The sequence below is a fragment of the Erythrolamprus reginae genome, chromosome 1 (assembly GCF_031021105.1).
Source record: "Erythrolamprus reginae isolate rEryReg1 chromosome 1, rEryReg1.hap1, whole genome shotgun sequence".
Classification (NCBI taxonomy): Eukaryota; Metazoa; Chordata; class Lepidosauria; order Squamata; family Dipsadidae; genus Erythrolamprus; species Erythrolamprus reginae.
This window is the reverse complement of record NC_091950.1, coordinates 337623961-337643347: the sequence shown is the minus strand read 5'-3', so window position 1 is coordinate 337643347 and position 19387 is coordinate 337623961. Positions and strand designations below refer to the sequence as shown.

The following is a 19387-nucleotide window of genomic DNA, read 5'->3' as shown; positions in this document are numbered from 1 at the left end:
ACAGATTTCCAAATCTGAATTGCCAAAACCATAAACCATAAGATAGCAGTACTCAAACCTTCAGTTTCCCTGAAAGGGAAAACCAATCACTCATTTTACAATGAATAAAATGATATCTGCCAGCACAGCTTGATTCGTATAAGCAATGACTTCCTTTCCACATATTATTGGAATGGGCATTATTTATTTTTATTTTTATTTTATTAATAGAGTTGAAAGGGACCGTTAGGTCATCGAGTCCAACCCCCTGCCTGAGCAGGAAACCCTACAGCACCCCAGCCAAATGGAAGTCCAATCTCCTCATTAGGAACTTCCAAGATGCTACGGTACTTAAAACCTCACCTTGGCATTGGCTGTATCAAATATGGTTTCCACCAGCATGATATCTGCTCCACCATCTAAAAGACCTTTGGCTTGTTCAGTGTAGGCATCTACCAACTCATCAAAAGCTAGAACACAGCAACAAATAGTTACAAAAATGAAAAAAATGTACTTTCCAGTTTCAGCTTCAAATTAAACCTGCATCGTAATGCCTTCATGTTTGAGGTAATACATGAGATTGCTACAATCAGATGGGCCACTATCAGATATTACTAAGCACTTGCTGACTACTTAAAAAATATCTGAGGTTCTTTTAATGTGTCATTAATTATGAACTTATTAACTGTAGCCAGTGAGAAAAGTGAGAAAATATTTAGAACTATTGAATGAATCAATATGGCAGAATTACAATTAGAACTAAATTAATAATCATTTTCAGTTTTAAGATTATCAATGGAAATACTTACTAACGTTCCGATAATCAGGCCTTTCCACTGATGGGGAAATAGAAAGGGTCTTGTTTGTGGGGCCCATCGCCCCAGCCACATACCTTTTCCTTCCTTAAAAAAGGAGAAAAGCACAAGGATAATATTTAAATGACAAGCTTTTGATTGTCAAAGAAATGCAAAATAATAGACTATATCTGATCTTATGGTCTTCATTTGTATGTAGTAATGAAAAACCATGACAGTCTTCCAGAGATTAGATGATCCATTCTGCCAAAACGTGTCTTGCTAGAGAGACCGTTTTTGAGCGCAAAGGTCTGCTTCTACTGATCTTCATACTAACTGATCATAATGGCCATTGCTTTAGATTATAAATGAACAAAATCCTGAAAAACCAAAGATAGCTACTGGCAAACTGTAACCCCAGAATTACAAATGGCCCCTGAATGTTCTTTTACCTCTTAAAATGGTACTGCCAATTTTTTTGTATTTCCTACCGTATTTCCAACAGGAAGCCTATGAAAAGAACAGCATAATCCTAAAACAAACTACTTAGCACCATTTTAAGAAGAAAAGCCCAAATGTCACCATTTAAGAAGAAAAGCCCAAATGAAAAACCATGAATGCCTTCCAGCAAAAACATAAAATAAAATGTTGACTTCCGTGTTAAACATGAAAATCCTTTTTACTTTGTGTTAAGACTTCACCTATTCCGATTTTGTTCTCATTCCAAATTGGGTGGTTTTGTCCAAAGTCAATATTTCCAGTATGGTTTTCTACCATAGCAGCAATGTTTCTCTGTGCTCTATACCAGTGATGGCGAACCTATGGCATGGGTGTCACAGTTGGCATACAGAGCCATATTTGCTGGCACACGAGCCGTTGCCCTAGCTCAGCTCCAACATGCATGTGTGTGCCAGCCAGCTGATTTTTGGCTTGCACAGAGGCTCTGGGAGGGTGTTTTTGGCTTCCAGAGAGCTTCCAGGGGGATGTGAGAGGGTGTTTTTACCTTTCCTGGCTCCAGGGAAGCCTATGGAGCCTGGGGAGGGAGAAACATGAGCCTACTGGACCCACCAGAAGTTGGGAAACAGGACGTTTCTGGCCTCCAGAGGGCCTCCTGGGGGGCGGGTGAAGCTGTTTTCGCCCTCCCCAGGCATTGAATTATGGTTGTGGGCACTTGTGCATGCGCGATAGGAGCCGGCCACACTCTTTCGGCACCCGAGGAAAAAAAGGTTCGCCATAACTGCTCTATGCCATGGGTTCCCAACTCCATGTCAATGGCCCATTTGGAATCAGACCACACAAGCGACAAGTGAGCACACATGCAGTTCCATTTGCGTGAGTGATGGGCACTTGGGCTCAGGTGCAAAGCTCCATGTGCACAAGCAGTAGAGGCTCACCCTCACACAAAACCAGCCCTTCTCCCCTCTACTGGGCAGTCAAGACAGAAAGGCTGGAGACTGCTGCTCTACACTCATAGTATGCATGTAGGGGGTTTGAATGGGGAAGATTTTGGGTTAATCTAGCAAGAGACAGTGGCTTTAGATTTTATGACCTCATGGATTTAATGATTTTCCATCCCTAGCGCTAGAAAGGGTTGCATAGAATCAATAAACAATTGGGAAGTTCTCCTAGACTCACGGCTCTTTTTTGAAGAGCAGATAGCACCATGACCTTTGCACAGCTTTGTGTTGTGCAGAATTACACATCTTCCTTAATGTTTTGGTTATCTTGCGAGTAGATTTCTGCAACGCTCTCTCCATGGAGCGGTCCTTAAAGAGCTTCAATTGGTCCAGAATACAGCAGCCTTTTTATGATCTCCACAAACTGCATTTATTATTTCCCACAACATTAAAAGCCATCAGAACATAGACCTTTAAAAATTCAGTTCGGCATAAAAATTATCAAGAACTGCTTAAAATGGTTATCAGTAAAAATACAAAAATCAAAAATTCAGGTAATTATATCTCAAATTTCCAGGTGGACAGCAAATTAGGTATCACTGCACTAATGACCCTTATGTGCTTTTCACAATTCATTGGAGGAAAATTGTAATGCGATTTAAACCACAGCCAAAACCACATTTGCAAGCCTGGATAACTCATGATGCAAATGCATATCAGTGTATCAAGTTACTCACCTGTCTCTGCAGTAACGTCATCAGCTGCTTTTCGAGCTAACTGGGCTGATGTTTTATTTAACCGATAAGCCTAATAACAGATTGGGAGGTAAATGGTAGATACAAAAATAAGCAATAATCTTCATTTGCATTGCACTGAACCCTCCATTATACTTCTGCAGTCAAAAGATCTTATATAGAGGCTCCAATGCTATCACCTATCTTTAAACAGTCTTCAGATTGTCTAGAACAGTGATGGCGAACCCTTTTTCCCTCGGGTGCTGAAATAGCGTGGGCGTGCACTATCACGCATGCGCGAGTGCCCACACCTATAATTCAATGCCTGGGGAAGTTGAAATCGCACGAATCCCAGCGACCGGTTAGGTCCCACAGAGTGGACTTCTCTAGGTCCCATCAACAAAACAATGTCGTTTGGCGGGGCCCAGAGGAAGAGCCTTCTCTGTGGCGGCCCCAGCCCTCTGGAACAACTCCCCCCGGAGATTAGAATTGCCCCCACCCTCCTCGCCTTTCGTAAGCTCCTTAAAACCCACCTCTGCCATCAGGCATGGGGGAACTGAGATATTCTTTCCCCCTAGGCCTTTACAATTTATGCATGGTATGTTTGTTTGTAGGTACGTACGTTTGGTTTTACAAATAAGGGTTTTTTAGCTGTTTTAGTATTGGATTTACATGCTGTTTTTATTACTGTTGTTAGCCGCCCCGAGTCTGCGGAGAAGGGTGGCATACAAATCCAACCAACAAATAAATAAATAAATAAATAAATAAATAAATAAATAAATAAATAAATAAATAAATAAATAAAACAGCTCCCCCCCCCTCCCCCTGGAGGCCCTCTTGAGGCCAGAAATGGCCTGTTTCCCAACTTCTGATGGGCCTAGTAGGCTTGTGCTTCACCCTCCCCAGGCTCCAAACACTTCCCTTGAGTTGGGGAAAGGTAAAAATGCCCTCCCTCATCCCCCCAGAGGCTCTCTGGAAGCCAAAAACGCCCTCCAAGAGCCTCTATGCAAGCCAGAAATCAGCTGGCCGGCACACACATGCACGTTGGAGCTGAGCTAGGGCAACGGCTCGCGTGCCAGCAGATATGGCTCTGCATGCCACCTGTGGCACCCGTGCCATAGGTTTGCCATCACTGGTCTAGAACAATGATGGTGAACCAACGGCAGGGTGCCACACGTGGCACGCAGAGCCATATCTGCTGGCACGCGAGCCATTGCCCTAGCTCAGCTGATTTGTGGCTCGCACAGAGGCTCTGGGAGGACATATTTGGCTTTTGGAAGGCCTCCATGGGGATGGCGAAGCCTCTGGAGTTTAGGGAGGGTGAAAAATGGGCCTACCATGCCCATTAGAAGTTGGAATATGCCCATTAGAAGTTGGAAAATGGGCTGTTTCTGGCCTCCATAAGGCCTCCAGCGGGGCAGGGGAGGCAATTTTCACCCTCCCCAGGCATTGAATTATGTGCACACGCACTTTTGGCACCTGAGGGGAAAAAGGTTTGCCATCACTGGTGTAGAAGGACCAACTGGCAAGAACTAATCTTAGGACCCAAACCACACCAAAACCACAATGAAATGGAACAGAGATTATGCAACAATAACAATTGTAAACATTTTTTTTACACATTTAGGAATTTCTGCTTCTGAAATGTATCAAGGTGGGTGAGGACAAAACATGGGCAAAAAAGGATTTACTTACGGAATTAAGCCAAAATGTGATTTACATATTTCTGACATAGTGGGATAAGTGAGCCAGATCAAAGAGCAAGGCAGATACAGTACTTGGAAATAGAAAGAAAAAAAAAAGCTGCTTTCTTGGCTGCAATAGAAGCAGCAAAAAAATTTCATTTAACACTGTCATTCAGGAGTCCCCAACCCCCAGTTCATGGTCCTGCACCAGGCCGTCGCATGCCAGAAACCAAGTCACGCAAATACGTGAAACCCTATCCGTGGGATAGAGGCAACAGGAAAAACCACGCCCCCTCCTGTCCATGGAAAAACCTCTCCCCAAGGAACCACCGCCATAATTCACAATCACCTCCAAAACAGCACTGTTACAAATGAATTTATCTCAAGGGTTTGGAAAATGATGTCAGCTAAAAAGACAAGACAGGATTAAAAAGCAGCCTTCTGGAGACGATTCATTAAAAAAACACTCATGTCTTGGCTGCTATTCAGATCAGACAACAGGATATGAAAGGTGGCAGAGTCTTGCAAAGAGGCAAACATCTATCATTGGCGATATGGCACCTGTTTGCTTTTTTTTTTCCCCAAGGCGAAGAAAAATAATTTAACAAAAAAAAAAAAGATCTTCACCATTCAAACCGAATGTCTTAAAATCCTCACTCAGATAACAGCATTTTAAAGATTGATTTACATAAATATGCTACAAACCAACATTGAACAAGCATCAACAGTAGTGAGAAAGAATCCAAAGTAACAAAGTTGGAAATACAGGTAGTCCTTGACTTACAGCAATTCATTCAGTGACTGTTCCAAGTTACAACAGCACTGAAAAGAGTAACTTATGACTGTTTTTCACAGTTACGACCTTTCCCGCATCCCCATGACGTGATCAAAATTCACATTCTTGGCAACTGGTTCACATTTATGATTGCTGCTGTGTCCCAAGGTCATGTGATTACCTTTTGTGACCTTCTGACAAGCAATAGGCCTACTGGGCCCACCAGAAGTTGGGAAACAGGGCGTTTCCGGCCTCTGGGGGACAGGGGAAGCTGTTTTCACCCTCCCCAGGCATTGAATTATGAGTGTGGGCACACGTGCATGTGTGATAGCAAGTGCCCACACTTTTTCGGCACCCGAAGAAGAAAAGGTTCGCCATCACTGCAATAGGGAATCCCGATTCCCTTAATAATCAGGTTACTAATTTACCAAATGCAGCATTTCACTTAACAGCTGAGACAAGCAAGGTGGTAAAATGGGGCAAAATTCACTTCACAAATGTCTCACTCAGTCACAGAAATTTGGGGGAAATTCAATTGTGGTCAAAGGGCTACCCGTAATCAGTAAAAGCACTGCTATTTTTTGCCATTAAGCTCTTTTGGCAAATGATCAAGTGAGAGGCAAGTGACTAATGAATGGTGGATTACTGCAGCAGAGATAATCCTTATGGGTTATTCCTGTTTATGCAATCTTAATTTCCAAGACTATATCATATTTTATAAAAAATAAACAAATCAAAATCACCTATTACAAATCTAATGGACTTCTTACACTAAATTTGTTAAATTAAATTGTTTTAACCATTGGATTTGTACTGTTTTGTTGTTGTGAGCTGCTCCGAGTCTCCGGAGAGGGGCGGCATACAAATCTAATAAATAATAATAAAATAATAATAAATTTATATTTTCCCCCATGAATATTTATTTGATTTACAGAATCCCACCCTTACCAATCTAGAACAATCTAGACATGTTGGTCTTAGTTTCTGTAATTCACAGCCAGCCAGCCTGGTCAAAGCTGGTCAAAGAAAACCCCAAACTTGACAAGGAAGAAATACAAAACTCTCACCAAATGTTCAAGGCTGTAGTCAGCTTGTGCTATTTTAGTGCTGCTGAAAGTATTTGTCTCAATGATATCAGCACCAGAAATCAGGTATTCCTGTAAGCAGAACAGAACAATTGAATAGCTGTAGCAGTAGTAGGATATCTGCGAGACCACCTTCTGCCGCACAAATCCCAGCAACCGGTTAGGTCCCACAGAGTTGGCCTTCTCTGGGTCCCATCGACTAAACAATGTCGTCTGGCGGGACCCAGGGGAAGAGCCTTCTCTGTGGTGGCTCCGACCCTCTGGAACCAGCTCCCCCCAGAGATTAGAATTGCCCCCACCCTCCTTGCCTTTCGTAAACTCCTTAAAACCCACCTCTGCCGTCAGGCATGGGGGAATTGAAACATCTCCCCCTTGCCCATGTAGTTTTTGTGTATGATTCAATTGTGTGCTTGTTTTTTATATATTGGGGTTTCTTTTTTGGATTTTTTAACCTAAAACTGTAATTTAGATTGCTAAATATTAGATTTGTTACTATGTACTGTTTTTTTTAACCATTGTGGTGAGCCGCCCCGAGTCTGCGGAGAGGGGCGGCATATAAATCCAATAAATGTAATCTAATCTAATAGCACTTAGATTTACAATATATATCACCATAGTGATATATATTGTACAGCACTATCTGAGCAGTCTGCCTATTGCCCCCAACAATCTGGGTTCTTGTTTTACTAAACTCGAAAGGATGGAAGGCTGAGTCGACCTTGAGCCAGTCAGGATCGAACTGTGGAAAGAGTTAGCCTGCAATACTGCATTATGACCACTACATCACCAGGACTCTTACTCCCATTAGCTCATACTTCCAACTGAAGCTTGGAAATCCAGGTAACTGAGAATGGGAAATGTGGCACAACCAGATATGGGTAGGGCTTATTGAAAAAGGAACATTTTTTCAGAGGAGGTATAATTTAACCTTCCCTACTATGGATTTTAATTCAACAGGGGTCTGTACCAGTGTTTTTAAACAGAGTACCAGCGAACGAAGAGGCTTACGAAAAAAGACTCTTATGATTTGTTTTGAAATAACAATAAGAGTAGCATTTGAAGAAGGCTAAGGAGCAAAGTTTATTTCCTTCAGGAATAGTTCTAAATAGCGCTATTGTTGGGGACATACTTGAAAATTAAAGCATAATTTAGAGTCGCCACATGCGGTTTCCCTGGGTCTTATATTAATTTTTGCTCCAAAAGATGGAATAGGGTTTATTTTCTGATTAGGGTTTACTTTAGGGAAAATATGGTACAAAATGCATCTATCTGACAATCTTAACTGGGGCTTATCTGGGGATAGAACGTATATTACAAGGATCCAGAAAAAATATTTTATGGTGCGTCTTATTTTTGAGAAAATACAGTTAAATGCTGCTTGAAATCTGTAGACACATCTATATACTCAAATCTGGTAAGCTGAAGAGCAACGCAAAACAAAGTTCATCTGTAATTAAATCAATCAACAGTCAAAAAACAGAATTTGTAGTCAATGGCTGCTGAATAGATGGCTGTTCTAATCAATCCCAAAGATACATTATTAATAAGCAAAACACTTTACGATAGATTACATATAGTTAATAGTTTGTCTACTACTATTGTTAAAGTAACTAGGTGTAAAATGGGACATTTTCCCTGATCACTTTTGGTTCTGTTATTAATCTTTGAGATTAGAGGAAAAGCTTTAGAAATTCTCTCAACTGCAAACTCAGTTTATGTTTTTTTCATTATTTGAACAGCAGGAGAGGAAACACTACAATATATTATACAATTAAATTATAACTGAAAGAGGCAAAAGAAGCAATTCCTGTTCCATATTCAAGTTGTTATTCTGTAGAAAGAAATGTAGTTATATTTCAGATTTGGATGCTCCAATATCACTGTCTCAGTTTAAACTCTTGGTTTTCCCCCCCTCAGCAGTAAAGAAAATAAATGAGGACAAAAGTAATTACAGAATGTTGTAATTTAATCAAAACGCTACCAGGAAGAATTCCCCATTTAGATTTTTAGTGGAATTTATTGATGGCTGAATCTATTTCTCTGTGTACCCAGTCTTTTTTAAAAATTAAGAAAATATCAATATTTTCAAGTGTGATTTCTTTTGAAGTAACTTCTATCAGTATGTTATGTGTTTTTGTGTATCTGTATCTGCAACTCACGAAAGATAAAATTGCTGAATGTTTAAAAAAAATAGATCCTGCGGTAAAACGCTGATACACATTACCAATGCACAGATGTGCTAGTATTTAAAGGTTCAAACCTGGATAATTAATAACAGAAATTGGAGAAACCCTTTCCCTTCCATTCCTGCTTGATAGTACCATTTAAGCACCAGGGAATTATAGCGTGAGAACTGTACTCTTTATGCATTTGATATAGTGTTTAAAGTGCTGGTCCAGAAACCAGAAGATTGAAAATTCCAGTCTCACCTTAAATGTGAGTATCAGCTAGGACAGAGGTAGGCAAAGTTGACTCCTCTATGGCTTATGGACTTCAACTCCCAGAATTCCTAAGGCAATCATGTTAGCTGAGGAATTCTGGGAATTGAAGTCCACAAGGGCCAACTTTACCTACCCGAGCTAGGAAACTGGGCCAATTACTCTCTCTTAGCCCAATTCATGACATATTTCTTCTCTTCTATTCTTTCTTAGATATATTTTTCTATGAGTATATCCTCTATAACCTTCATTATATATTTACTATATGTATACCCAATATAACTCTTTGTTGCCTTTTTCAATGAACAACACTCAACAATCATCTTCATATGCCCCTCATCTAAAGACCCATTTCTGAGGAAAGTGCCCATAATTGTGTTCTATCCATACCAATGTTTCTCATCCTTAGCAGTTTTAAGTGGTGTGGATTTCAACTCCCAGAATTCCCCAGCCAGAATTCTGGAAGTTAAGTTCATACAGTTTAAAGTAGCCATGTGAATGTAGCTCTCCAGAACTGCTATACATACCAGCAGAATCAATAAACTCTTTCTAATACAATAATCTGTACTCACCTTGTGAATTTTGTAGATGATATCAGGCTGAGTTATGCTCAACAGGTCATTATTTCCTTTGAGTGGTTTCAGGTGATCCTTAAATTCTTGACCTCGAAATTCCTCTTCTCCTAAAGAATATTGTTGGATCATGGTCCCCATGCCTCCATCCAAAATCATAATGCGCTCCTTCAGAATGGATTCTATTTCCTCTTTCAGGTTTTTTTTGGAAACTGCATTATGACAAAGTTTGGAAAAAAATCTGTATTTAAAGTAATCAGCATCTCTTCTTGCAATTAATCATAGGCTCTAAAACATTGAGAATTGTGGACATGCCATCCTGAATTGCTTGAGGAAGGCAGATATATATGTTATATATACAATGTCGTCTGGCGGGTCCCAGGGGAAGAGACTTCTTTGTGGCGGCCCTGACCCTCTGGAACCAGCTCCCCCCGGAGATTAGAGCTGCCCCTACCCTCCTTGCCTTCCGTAAACTCCTTAAAACTCATCTCTGCCTTCAGGTATGGGGGAATTGAGGCATTCCTCCTCCGTCCCCCGGGCCTATATAATTTATGTATGGTGTGACTGTGTGTATGACTGGTTTAATAATGGGGTTTTTAAATGTTTTTTAAATGTATTAGATTTGTTGTGAATTGTCTTATTGTATGCTGTGAGCTGCCCCGAGTCTACAGAGAAGGGCGGAATACAAATCTAATGAATGAATGAATGAATGAATGAATGAATGAATGAATGAATGAATGAATGAATGAATACCGAGAAAGAGGCCCAGCAGAAGCACCTCACTGAGGACTACAAGCCATAACTTTCCAAGCAGAAGGAAGAATTGTGGCAATGCAAGGCCAGGTACCGGCACCTGGAAGCTCAGCGAGCTGAGATGATCAGCCAGTTCCAGGCCATGGTGCTCTCCACTGGAACGAGGCTCTCCAGCTCTTCGCCACTAGCAGGACTTTCCTCCAGACTTTGCCCAAAGCCCTGCACCAGGAGCCCAAAGCAGACCCCAACTCAGAATTTCTGACCTGCACCAAAAGACCCCGAAGGGGGAGACTCTCTTGCCGCAATACAAACATTCATTGCTTGTATTCGACCCAAGGGCCATAGTTTGAGGACCCCTGACTTAGTGCAATATAAAAAATGCAGATAATTTTTCTGCGGACCACCAAAATTTTCTCATGGACTACCAGTGGTCCATAGACCACCAGCACTGCCATCTTTGCCTGCCGTTCTGCATTTTCTCTTTTAAAAACTGGCCTATAAAAATCACCAGTGGTGTAATGGTGAAGCAGGACCATCACTGGGAAAGGCAAACCAAATTAACTGTCCTTACTTGGTGGGGTGGTGTATCTATGGTTGGGGATTTTTGCATAAAGCTCCTGTGATATACAGAAGTCACCAGCGTATCCAGGACAGCACTACCCAGACACTGCAGTCAGAAAGATTTATTTAAGGGAAAGATCCCTTACTCCTACTGTCCAATCAGTCCAACTAAGGAGGGAGTGGACAGCACAACTACAAGTAGGATGGATTTTGCTTTTTATGGTATTTTTGGGTTCAGGGGGGGAAATCACACATTAAATCAGTGGTTCCCAACCTTTTTTGGCCATGCCCCACCTGAGCATCTTTAAAATCCTGAGACATATAATTCTTATTATTCAAAAAGTGAACTACTCACGTGGAGGAAACCTAAAGGGCCATTAACTAAGTTTAAACAAGATTCCAATTGCCCCCATTAAAAATGAAATTGTCCCCCTGTGGGGCATGGGCCCCATATTGGGAATCATTGCATTAAATGGAAGAACTTTGTGATCGTATTTCAAGCATCACTCTGGGCTACAGGTTCCTGACTTCATGTAGCACTGCCTTCAGTGAGACATTTAGCAATACAATAAGCACTTAAATTTATATACAGCTTCACAGTGCTTTACAGCCCACTCTAAGCAGTTTACAGAATCAGCCTATTGCCCACAACAATCTTGGAAGGTTGGAAGGCTGAGTTAAGATTCGAACAGCCAAAATGCTGACAGCTGGTGATCAGAAGTAACCTGCAGTACTGCACTCTAACCACTGCGCCACCGTGGCTCTTAATGTTTGATTTGATTTCATATTAACAAAAAGTTTAGTGGCAAACATAGAGAGCACACCAAAATGTATATCTCTCTTTTGCTTCTATGTCGTAAACAGCATAACTTTATTATCATGAATCTGATGGCATTCCATCAAATGTCTTCTGTGCCTGAAAATCGCCTTAAATTAACTGGTAAAGTTCCTTAAAGCTCTTGTTTGCATCCCAGCAAAATACCGATCTGCTTCAATCACATGTTCATAGAAATCAAGCGCCATAGGAAAATTACCCGTGGTTTACAAAACAAGTAGGTGGGTGAGCCATATCCCAAACACTGTACAGAGGAACCCTTGGGAGTCACTTCACTGTGTGTTTGATTATTAGGTTCTTGCTGGGTCTCCTTTGATTATCAACAAGCTGTTGTATATTATTTAATACTCAGCTTTTGCCACATCATTTTATTTATTTATTTCTCAGACATGTATAGGATAGTAGTAGTTTGTATAAACATGTAAAAAGTAACAATAAAAGAGGACAATAGGACAGTAGGACAGGGATGGTAGGCACAATGGTGTGCTTATGAACACCCCTTACAGACCTTTTAGAAATGGGGAGAGGTTGACTATAGATAATGTAAGGTTAAAGTTTTTGGGGTTTGGGGAAGAAGCCAGAGTCAGGTAGTGCATTCCAGGCATTGATCACTCTATTGCTGAAGTCGTATTTTCTGCAGTTTGGAGCAGTTTACATTTAGTTTGAATCTACTACGTTATCATTATTATTGACTCTATTACATTATTATTATTAGAAACAGAAACATAGAAGACTGACGGCAGAAAAAGTCCTCTTGATCCATCTAGTCTCCCCTTATACTATTTTCTGTATTTTATCTTAGGATGTCCCAGGCATGTTTAAATTCAGTTACTGTGGATTTATCAACCACGTCTGCTGGAAGTTTGTTCCAAGGATCTACTACTCTTTCAGTAAAATAATATTTTCTCATATTGCTTTTGATCTTTCCTTCAACTAACTTCAGATTGTGTCCCCTTGTTCTTGTGTTCACTTTCCTATTAAAAACACTTCCCTCCTGGACCTTATTTAATCCTTTAACATATTTAAATGTTTCGATCATGTCCCCCCTTTTCCTTCTGTCCTCCAGACCAGCGTTTCCCAACCGGTGTGCCGCGGCACACTAGTGTGCCGTGAGACACCGTCAGCTGTGCCGCGGCGAGAGGCAGCGGAGGAGAGTGGGCGGATCGGGCAGGCAATGGGGCAGGGCGGAGAAGCCAGGGGCGCGTTTGGCCGGAGGCACCGTGGGGAGGCAGGCAATGGGGCAGGGCGGAGAAGCCAGGGGCGCGTTTGGCCGGAGACACCTACTGCCGCACCTCCCTGTCCCTGCCTCCCCATGGTGCCTCCGGCCAAACGCGCCCCTGGCTTCTCCGCCCTGCCCCATTGCCCGCCCGATCCACCCACTCTCCTCCGCCGCCGCCTCCTGCCTTGGGGCGAGCAATCCGGGAGTCCGGGACTGTGTGGCTTTGCGCCATGAAGAGAAAACGGCCGACTTTTCCCTGCTGCCGTTTTCTCTTCATGGCGCAAAGCCACACAGTCCCGGACTCCTGGATCGCTCGCTTCTCCGGTCAGCAAAGCCATCTGCCCAGGAAAGCGCCGCGCTGGCCGGAGAAGCGAGCGATCCGGGAGTCCGGGACTGTGTGGCTTTCGGCCGGGCTAACGGGAGGCGACGCGAGGCCGGGCGCTGGGGACGTCTGGGAGGGCGAGGAGGCTGATGGCTGCTGCGCACTCCACTCTCTCTCCGGCTCTCTCTCGCTCTTTCTTTTTCTCTCTGTTGCTGGCGTGGTGAACGAGAGAGAAAGGGAGAGAGAGAAAAAGGAGGGGAGAGAGAATGAGAGAAAGAAAGCAAGAGAAAGAGAGGGAAAGAAAGCAAGAGAGAGAGAGAAAGAAAGGGGGGAAGGAGGGAGAGGGAAAGACATAGAGGGAGGGAAGGAGGGAGAGAGAAAGAGAGCAAAAAAGAGAGGAAGAAAGAAAGAAGGATGGAGAGAAAGAAGGGAAGGAAGGAAGAGAGAGAAAGTGGGAGGGAAAAATAGAGTGAAATGGAGGAAGAGATATTTTTTTTGTCCAAACTTTTCTGTAGCCCCCCGCCCCGCCCCCTTCAGTGTTCCCCAGAATTTTGAAAACATGAATAATGTGCCGCGGCTCAAAAAAGGTTGGGAAACACTGCTCCAGACTATACAGATTGAGTTCATTAAGTCTTTCCTGATACGTTTTATGCTTAAGACCTTCCACCATTCTTGTAGCCCATCTTTGGACCCGTTCAATTTTGTCAATATCTTTGTATTATTATTATTATTATTATTATTATTATTATTATTATTATTATTATTATTATCGTCATCATCATCATCATTATCATCATCACCACACTGTTATTATTGTTGTTATTATTATTATTATTATTATTATTATTATTATTATTATTATTATTATTATTATTTTCTGAGGTCGAATTCAGCTGGTACTTAAAGCGAGAAAGATGCAGCTGTTAACCAAAAGTGCCTCGAAAAGCCAATCAATACTTCTGATTCTTAATTTAATCCATCCCGGTTTCAAAAGTTTTTCAGCTCATTTTCAGAAGTTCAACGACACCCAACATATCTATTTCCCTTTTGGCTATTTAGAGGAGGGGAAACTAAAAACCCCAAATTATCAAGTGCACTGTATTCGAACGACCAAAGTTAATTGAGTCTACTTTCGGAGTACAGTAGGAAACCTCCTAGTAGATAAGGAGGAGGGAGTACAGCGCACGTAGTAAACCTCCTAGTACGTAGGTAAGGGGGGGAGAGCCCATTCAGGAGTGCTATAGCGGAGCCCACTCAACTCTGCGATTCCCAGACCAACATACAACCAAAGTTGGAAACTTTGCACCCGGCCAAGCCACCGGAGCTTCACAAACGCCTGCTAGTAACACACGCACCGTGCGATTCCTGGCTACTCGGCTGCTCAGCCAACTCGGGAACCGTGGGCGACATCGTGTTGAAATAGCTTTGCCAAATCCGAGCGACTCAAATTCCCCTCCCGGGTTAGGATGGCCAGAGACGACGGCAAGGAAAGCGCCTGCGTGCGCGTCACTAGCTGCGCAGACGCATCAGGTTCTTCCTTAATGTAAACGCCGAGTGTCACTGTGTAGACATTGATTTGAAATGTTGCAACGGGGATGCGTGGAAGTGGCGTGTTGGAACTGCGGACCTTGGAACCGCTAGGTCTGCATCGGATTTTACCAATCGTTAAACGTCTTCTGTTTCTAGATTACCGCTGTGTGACAACTCGTGGTGTTTATCTAGGAAACCTATTTAACCAAACTTATCGGACAATGCTGGAAATACACTGGCGGACTCCTCTACACTTGTGTGAGTTTGCAAAGCGAAAAACACGATTAGGATGAGAACCTGAAAAACTCCTTTTTGCTTGAATATTTTGGAGTAAATAAGGAATAACAACAACAACAACAATAATAATAATTTATTAGATTTGTATGCCGCCCCTCTCCGAGGACTCGGAGCAGAAATTTAAATCCCTCCTGCGGCCTCAGTCCTAATAAAAAAGGAGCAGGGTTGCTTACTGCAATTGCTTAATCTTGTTAATAGCTTAATCTTGCAACCAACCTAATAATAGAAGTCTTTGGAGGTCAATCTATAGCAGAGGTGTCTAACTTTGGCAGGTTTGAAACTTGTGATCTTCCAACAGGTTGAGGAATTCTGCGAATTGAAGTCCACAATTCAAAAGTTGCCAAGATTAACCACCCCTGATCTACAAGTTTCCTGAAATGGTTTTTCTCTGCAACCAGATCTACTTTTTCTTTGCATGGTTTTCTCTGGACACCAATTTTGGTCCCATTCAGTTCAGTTCTAGAGACGTTCTTCTGTTTGGTCATCACAAATATTATATTTTAATATGTCCATCACTCCTCACCTTTGGAAAAAAACTGAAAAAGGCTTACAAAAACACTTTCCTTTTAAATTAAAAACTGATTGTATGGAACAGTGTTTCTCAACCTTAGAAAGCTTAAGATGTGTGAACTTTCAATTTTCGGAATTATAGAAATTATAGAAGTTGAAGAGAATCCAATTTGCAATGAAAGATGTTGAAATAAAATGCAGGGCGTCCTGAATAAGCCATGCCCACAGTGTGGTAGTAAAAATGTTGGTATCCCTTCACTGCTTTTGATCCACTTCCCTCAAATGCCACTTTGTTATCCTGGGAGGTCAAATATAGCAGGAGTCACCAATCTTTTGGATGGGCATAGGCTTTCCAAGCAGACGGAAGACCTGCAGCAGTGCAAGGCCAGGTACTGGCACCTGGAGGTTCAGCAGGTTGAGATGGTCAGTCAGTTCAAGATCATGGTGTAGTCCACTGGAATGAGGCCCTCCAGCTCTTCACCACTAGCGGCATTTCTCCCAAAGCCCCAGAGAAGTCTTCTCCCAAAGCCCCATACCAGGAACCTGAAGCAGACCCCAAGTCGGAATTTCCGCCTTCCTCCGACCCACACAAAAGGACCCTCTGCAGCAACACACACATTCATTGCACGTATCCAGCAGGTTGAGGACCCGTGATTTAGTGCAATATAAAAAATGCAAATAATTTTTCTGCAGACAACCAAAATTTTCTTGTATAGTATAACTGTACTAAGCAGAATAAAAAGACACGCCTAAACTTTTGGGCATCATAGAAGGTGGCATCATGTAGCTAATCTTGGAAAAAGCTAAGCAGGATCAGAACTAGTTAGTCATTGGATGAGACTATCCCAAACTGTAAGACGAACTAGGAAATAAAATTCTTTACGAGCAATGACAGACTACTTCTACGTTGATGCTATCAGGCACTAAGCTAGTAAATTCAATTCAGCATAAATTTTCATGCAAAATGTAAAGCTTCTATCAAGAAAGAATTAAACTACAGTATAGGATTTTATCTTTCCTGTAGAACCAATGAGACCCAATTATATTGTTGGGTCTCATGCTGTGAATCATCACCCCCTCAAGTGCCCTCAAACAATTTAAAGAGGGGTGTCAAAAGGTTTTTGGTCTGTCTCTCTACCTCTCCCTCTCTTTCTCTCTATCTCTCTCTCTTTTGCAAAGCCTGAAGCAAGGTTGGCCAGTGTTCAATTATTTTACTTTATTGGGTGGAGACAGTAACATAAATTCATTTATTGTTTTAGGAGATTACAATACAGTATTGCAAACTTAGAAAACCCCAGCCTTGCAATAGAAACAGACTGAATCTGCATGACGTAGACTTTTCCCTTATATCTTTCCTTTATTTTCTTTCAATCTTCTTTTTCTGAATTGCATAGTGCTATTTACTCCAAAGCAAACTGTGTGATTTATTATAAATCCACTATAACCCCGTATATTCCAATATCTTTTTTTAAAATCATAAATCTGTCTTTGAGATAATTGTCCCTAGGCCCAACTTTCTGACAAATCAGCTGGATAATGTCTTTGAGAGGAAGAAGAGAAGCAGCAAAAAGAATAATCTGCACTCTAATTGGGTAAAAACATTTTTAAAGATAGATGCCTCACTACATACAAAGCAAATAGATATTTTTTTAAAAAAAATGAGGCGAGAACCCTGTCGTCCAGAAGACATGCCCTAATATTTAAAGATGTATCAATTTAATCTCAGAAACTGAATCGGTATTAAGGCTTGAAAAGCAGACTTTATTTTAAAGGCACGTTTTAAAAGTAGTAGATGGTACAGTTTTCTTTGCTTCTTCGTATAACCGTTTACTTTTTTGCATTTTATTTCATGGGATTGACAGGCTTCAGATAAAATAGATTGTCTACAAACTGTTGATAAGAATACAGCTGGCAGGAAGCTACTGCACAAAGTAATTTAGACTAGTTGTAATAAAATGTCAATATTGTTAGCATTAACCAAGAATAATTGCAACAGAACAATGAATGTAGCAGAGAGCAGACACAATTTATTAACAATCATCCTAAAATATGGTACTCCCTTGTAATATCCAGGCTACTAATACTGAGCCCTTTCAAGCTGGGCATTGATTTTAAGGCGAAGGCTATTATCACCATTAAGATGATGCCCTTATGATCAACCTCTTTGAATAAACTCCAGAGGATTTATGATTTTATACCACTAGAAACTCAGACTGTGCATGTTTCACATTAGAAAGAACAAAACAATCTCACATGATTACTTGCTTTGATCTGGGTTTTTATTTTCTCTTGTATACGGTTCCATTTGCAGAAGCATACGAAACCCCAGTATCCATAGATGAAAGCATTACCATTGTATGAAAGCAAAAAAAGGAGATGTATGGAGGAAGATTTGCATAAAACGTTCAGAATTCTTAAAAACATCTCATGTTTTGAAAATCAAAGATATACTAGATTTTGGGGTGGTTTTTTTCCCAAAGGCTTGTTTTCTTTTTGTTTTTCCTGAGGCTTTCTAACTTGGAATTTTGGGATTATCCATTTTTAACTTTAAAAGAACAACATCAATCTGATAAGTCAGGGGGCCAGTACAGTCTGTCACTGTATATAATCTTGATCAAGTACATATAAACAACGTAAAAACTCATCATGCTGCACACTAGGTGGGCATTGCTCCTTACTGAATGTTCCTGCTAAACTTGAGAAATTGTAGTGAAGTCAGCTTACTTCCCCCCCCTCCCCTAAGGAGCAAACTGGAATATATCTAGTTTCACTTGCCCACAGAGTCAGTCCCCAGTTACAGATCGCTTTCCCCATACAATGCTGATGAAAATGAGGTATAGTCCAGAGCTCCAGGAACAGCTCCTGGTCCCTTGTACGCTGGCATACGCTTGATGCAGTACTGAGCTTGTTCAGGTGGCAGTTCTCGATTCAACTCTTCAGCAAGAATATATGCCTAGAAGGATTGAAAAGGAGGAATACGGTGAGCTTTTTCTGAACTTTCAGAATCGAAACAATTGATGAGAACAAGGATGAGATTGGGGAGACACTTCTGTTATAAAGATTAGCTTTCTCCAATCTTATTTATTTATTTATTTATTATTATTTGTTTTATTTATTTTATTTATTTATTTATTTATTGGATTTGTATGCCGCCCTTCTCCGTAGACTCGGGGCGGCTAACAACAATGATAAAAAACAGCATGTAACAATCCAATACTAAAACAACTAAAAACCCTTATTATAAAACCAAACATACACACAAACATACCATGCATAAATTGTAATGGCCTAGGGGGGAAGGAATATCTCAACTCCCCCATGCCTGGCGGTATAAGTGAGTCTTGAGTAGTTTACGAAAGACAGGGAGGGTGGGGGCAGTTCTAATCTCCAGGGGGAGTTGGTTCCAGAGGGCCGGGGCTGCCACAGAGAAGGCTTTTCCCCTGGGGGCTGCTAAACAATATTGTTTAGTCGGCAGGACCCGGAGAAGGCCACCTCTGTGGGACCTTATTGGTCGCTGGGATTCGTGCGGTAGCAGGCGGTTCCGGAGGTACCTCTTGTGTCCTCACTGTTTGCAAAATCCAGAACACCTCAAGGGCACTAGGCTGGACAAACCTGGCAGTTATCCATAGTACCTTATTATGGAAGTCATTCATTCATTTATTCATTCATTCATTTATTCAATTCATCTGGCTATCCAACCTCAAACGAAGTAATTCTGGGGGCATATAGAAAAAAAACATTACAACAAATATAATCTGAAGTAAAATAATACATGAAAGGCCAACTAAAGCAGTAAACAATGATGTGGTGACCAGACTAAAATATGCTACAACTAAACCAGTTGGGACTTAATTCAACTGGGCTCAAAGGGCTGGAGAAAGAATCGGCCTTCATAAAAGGT

General features: G+C 41.4%; 2 protein-coding genes across 4 annotated transcripts in view; both read right to left on the bottom strand.

Annotated features, from left to right (window-relative positions):
• MTR (5-methyltetrahydrofolate-homocysteine methyltransferase) overlaps window positions 1-14628 on the bottom strand; it is a 97962-nt gene extending 83334 nt beyond the window's left edge. For both annotated transcript variants that reach the window (XM_070734011.1, XM_070734010.1), the window contains exons 1-6: window positions 14505-14628; window positions 9460-9671; window positions 6432-6521; window positions 2908-2977; window positions 789-881; window positions 343-449 (exon numbers count right to left, since the gene is read on the bottom strand). In XM_070734011.1, the coding sequence (XP_070590112.1) occupies window positions 343-449; window positions 789-881; window positions 2908-2977; window positions 6432-6521; window positions 9460-9671; window positions 14505-14559 (627 nt within the window). In that variant the 5' untranslated portion in view covers window positions 14560-14628. The remainder of the gene's footprint in view (window positions 1-342; window positions 450-788; window positions 882-2907; window positions 2978-6431; window positions 6522-9459; window positions 9672-14504) is intronic.
• A 2598-nt stretch (window positions 14629-17226) lies between these two features.
• Window positions 17227-19387, bottom strand: part of ACTN2 (actinin alpha 2) — a 93598-nt gene continuing 91437 nt past the window's right edge. The window contains exon 21 of one of the 2 annotated variants that reach the window (XM_070734007.1): window positions 17227-18439. In XM_070734007.1, the coding sequence (XP_070590108.1) occupies window positions 18281-18439 (159 nt within the window). In that variant the 3' untranslated portion in view covers window positions 17227-18280. The remainder of the gene's footprint in view (window positions 18440-19387) is intronic. The other variant, XM_070734009.1, reaches the window with a different exon arrangement.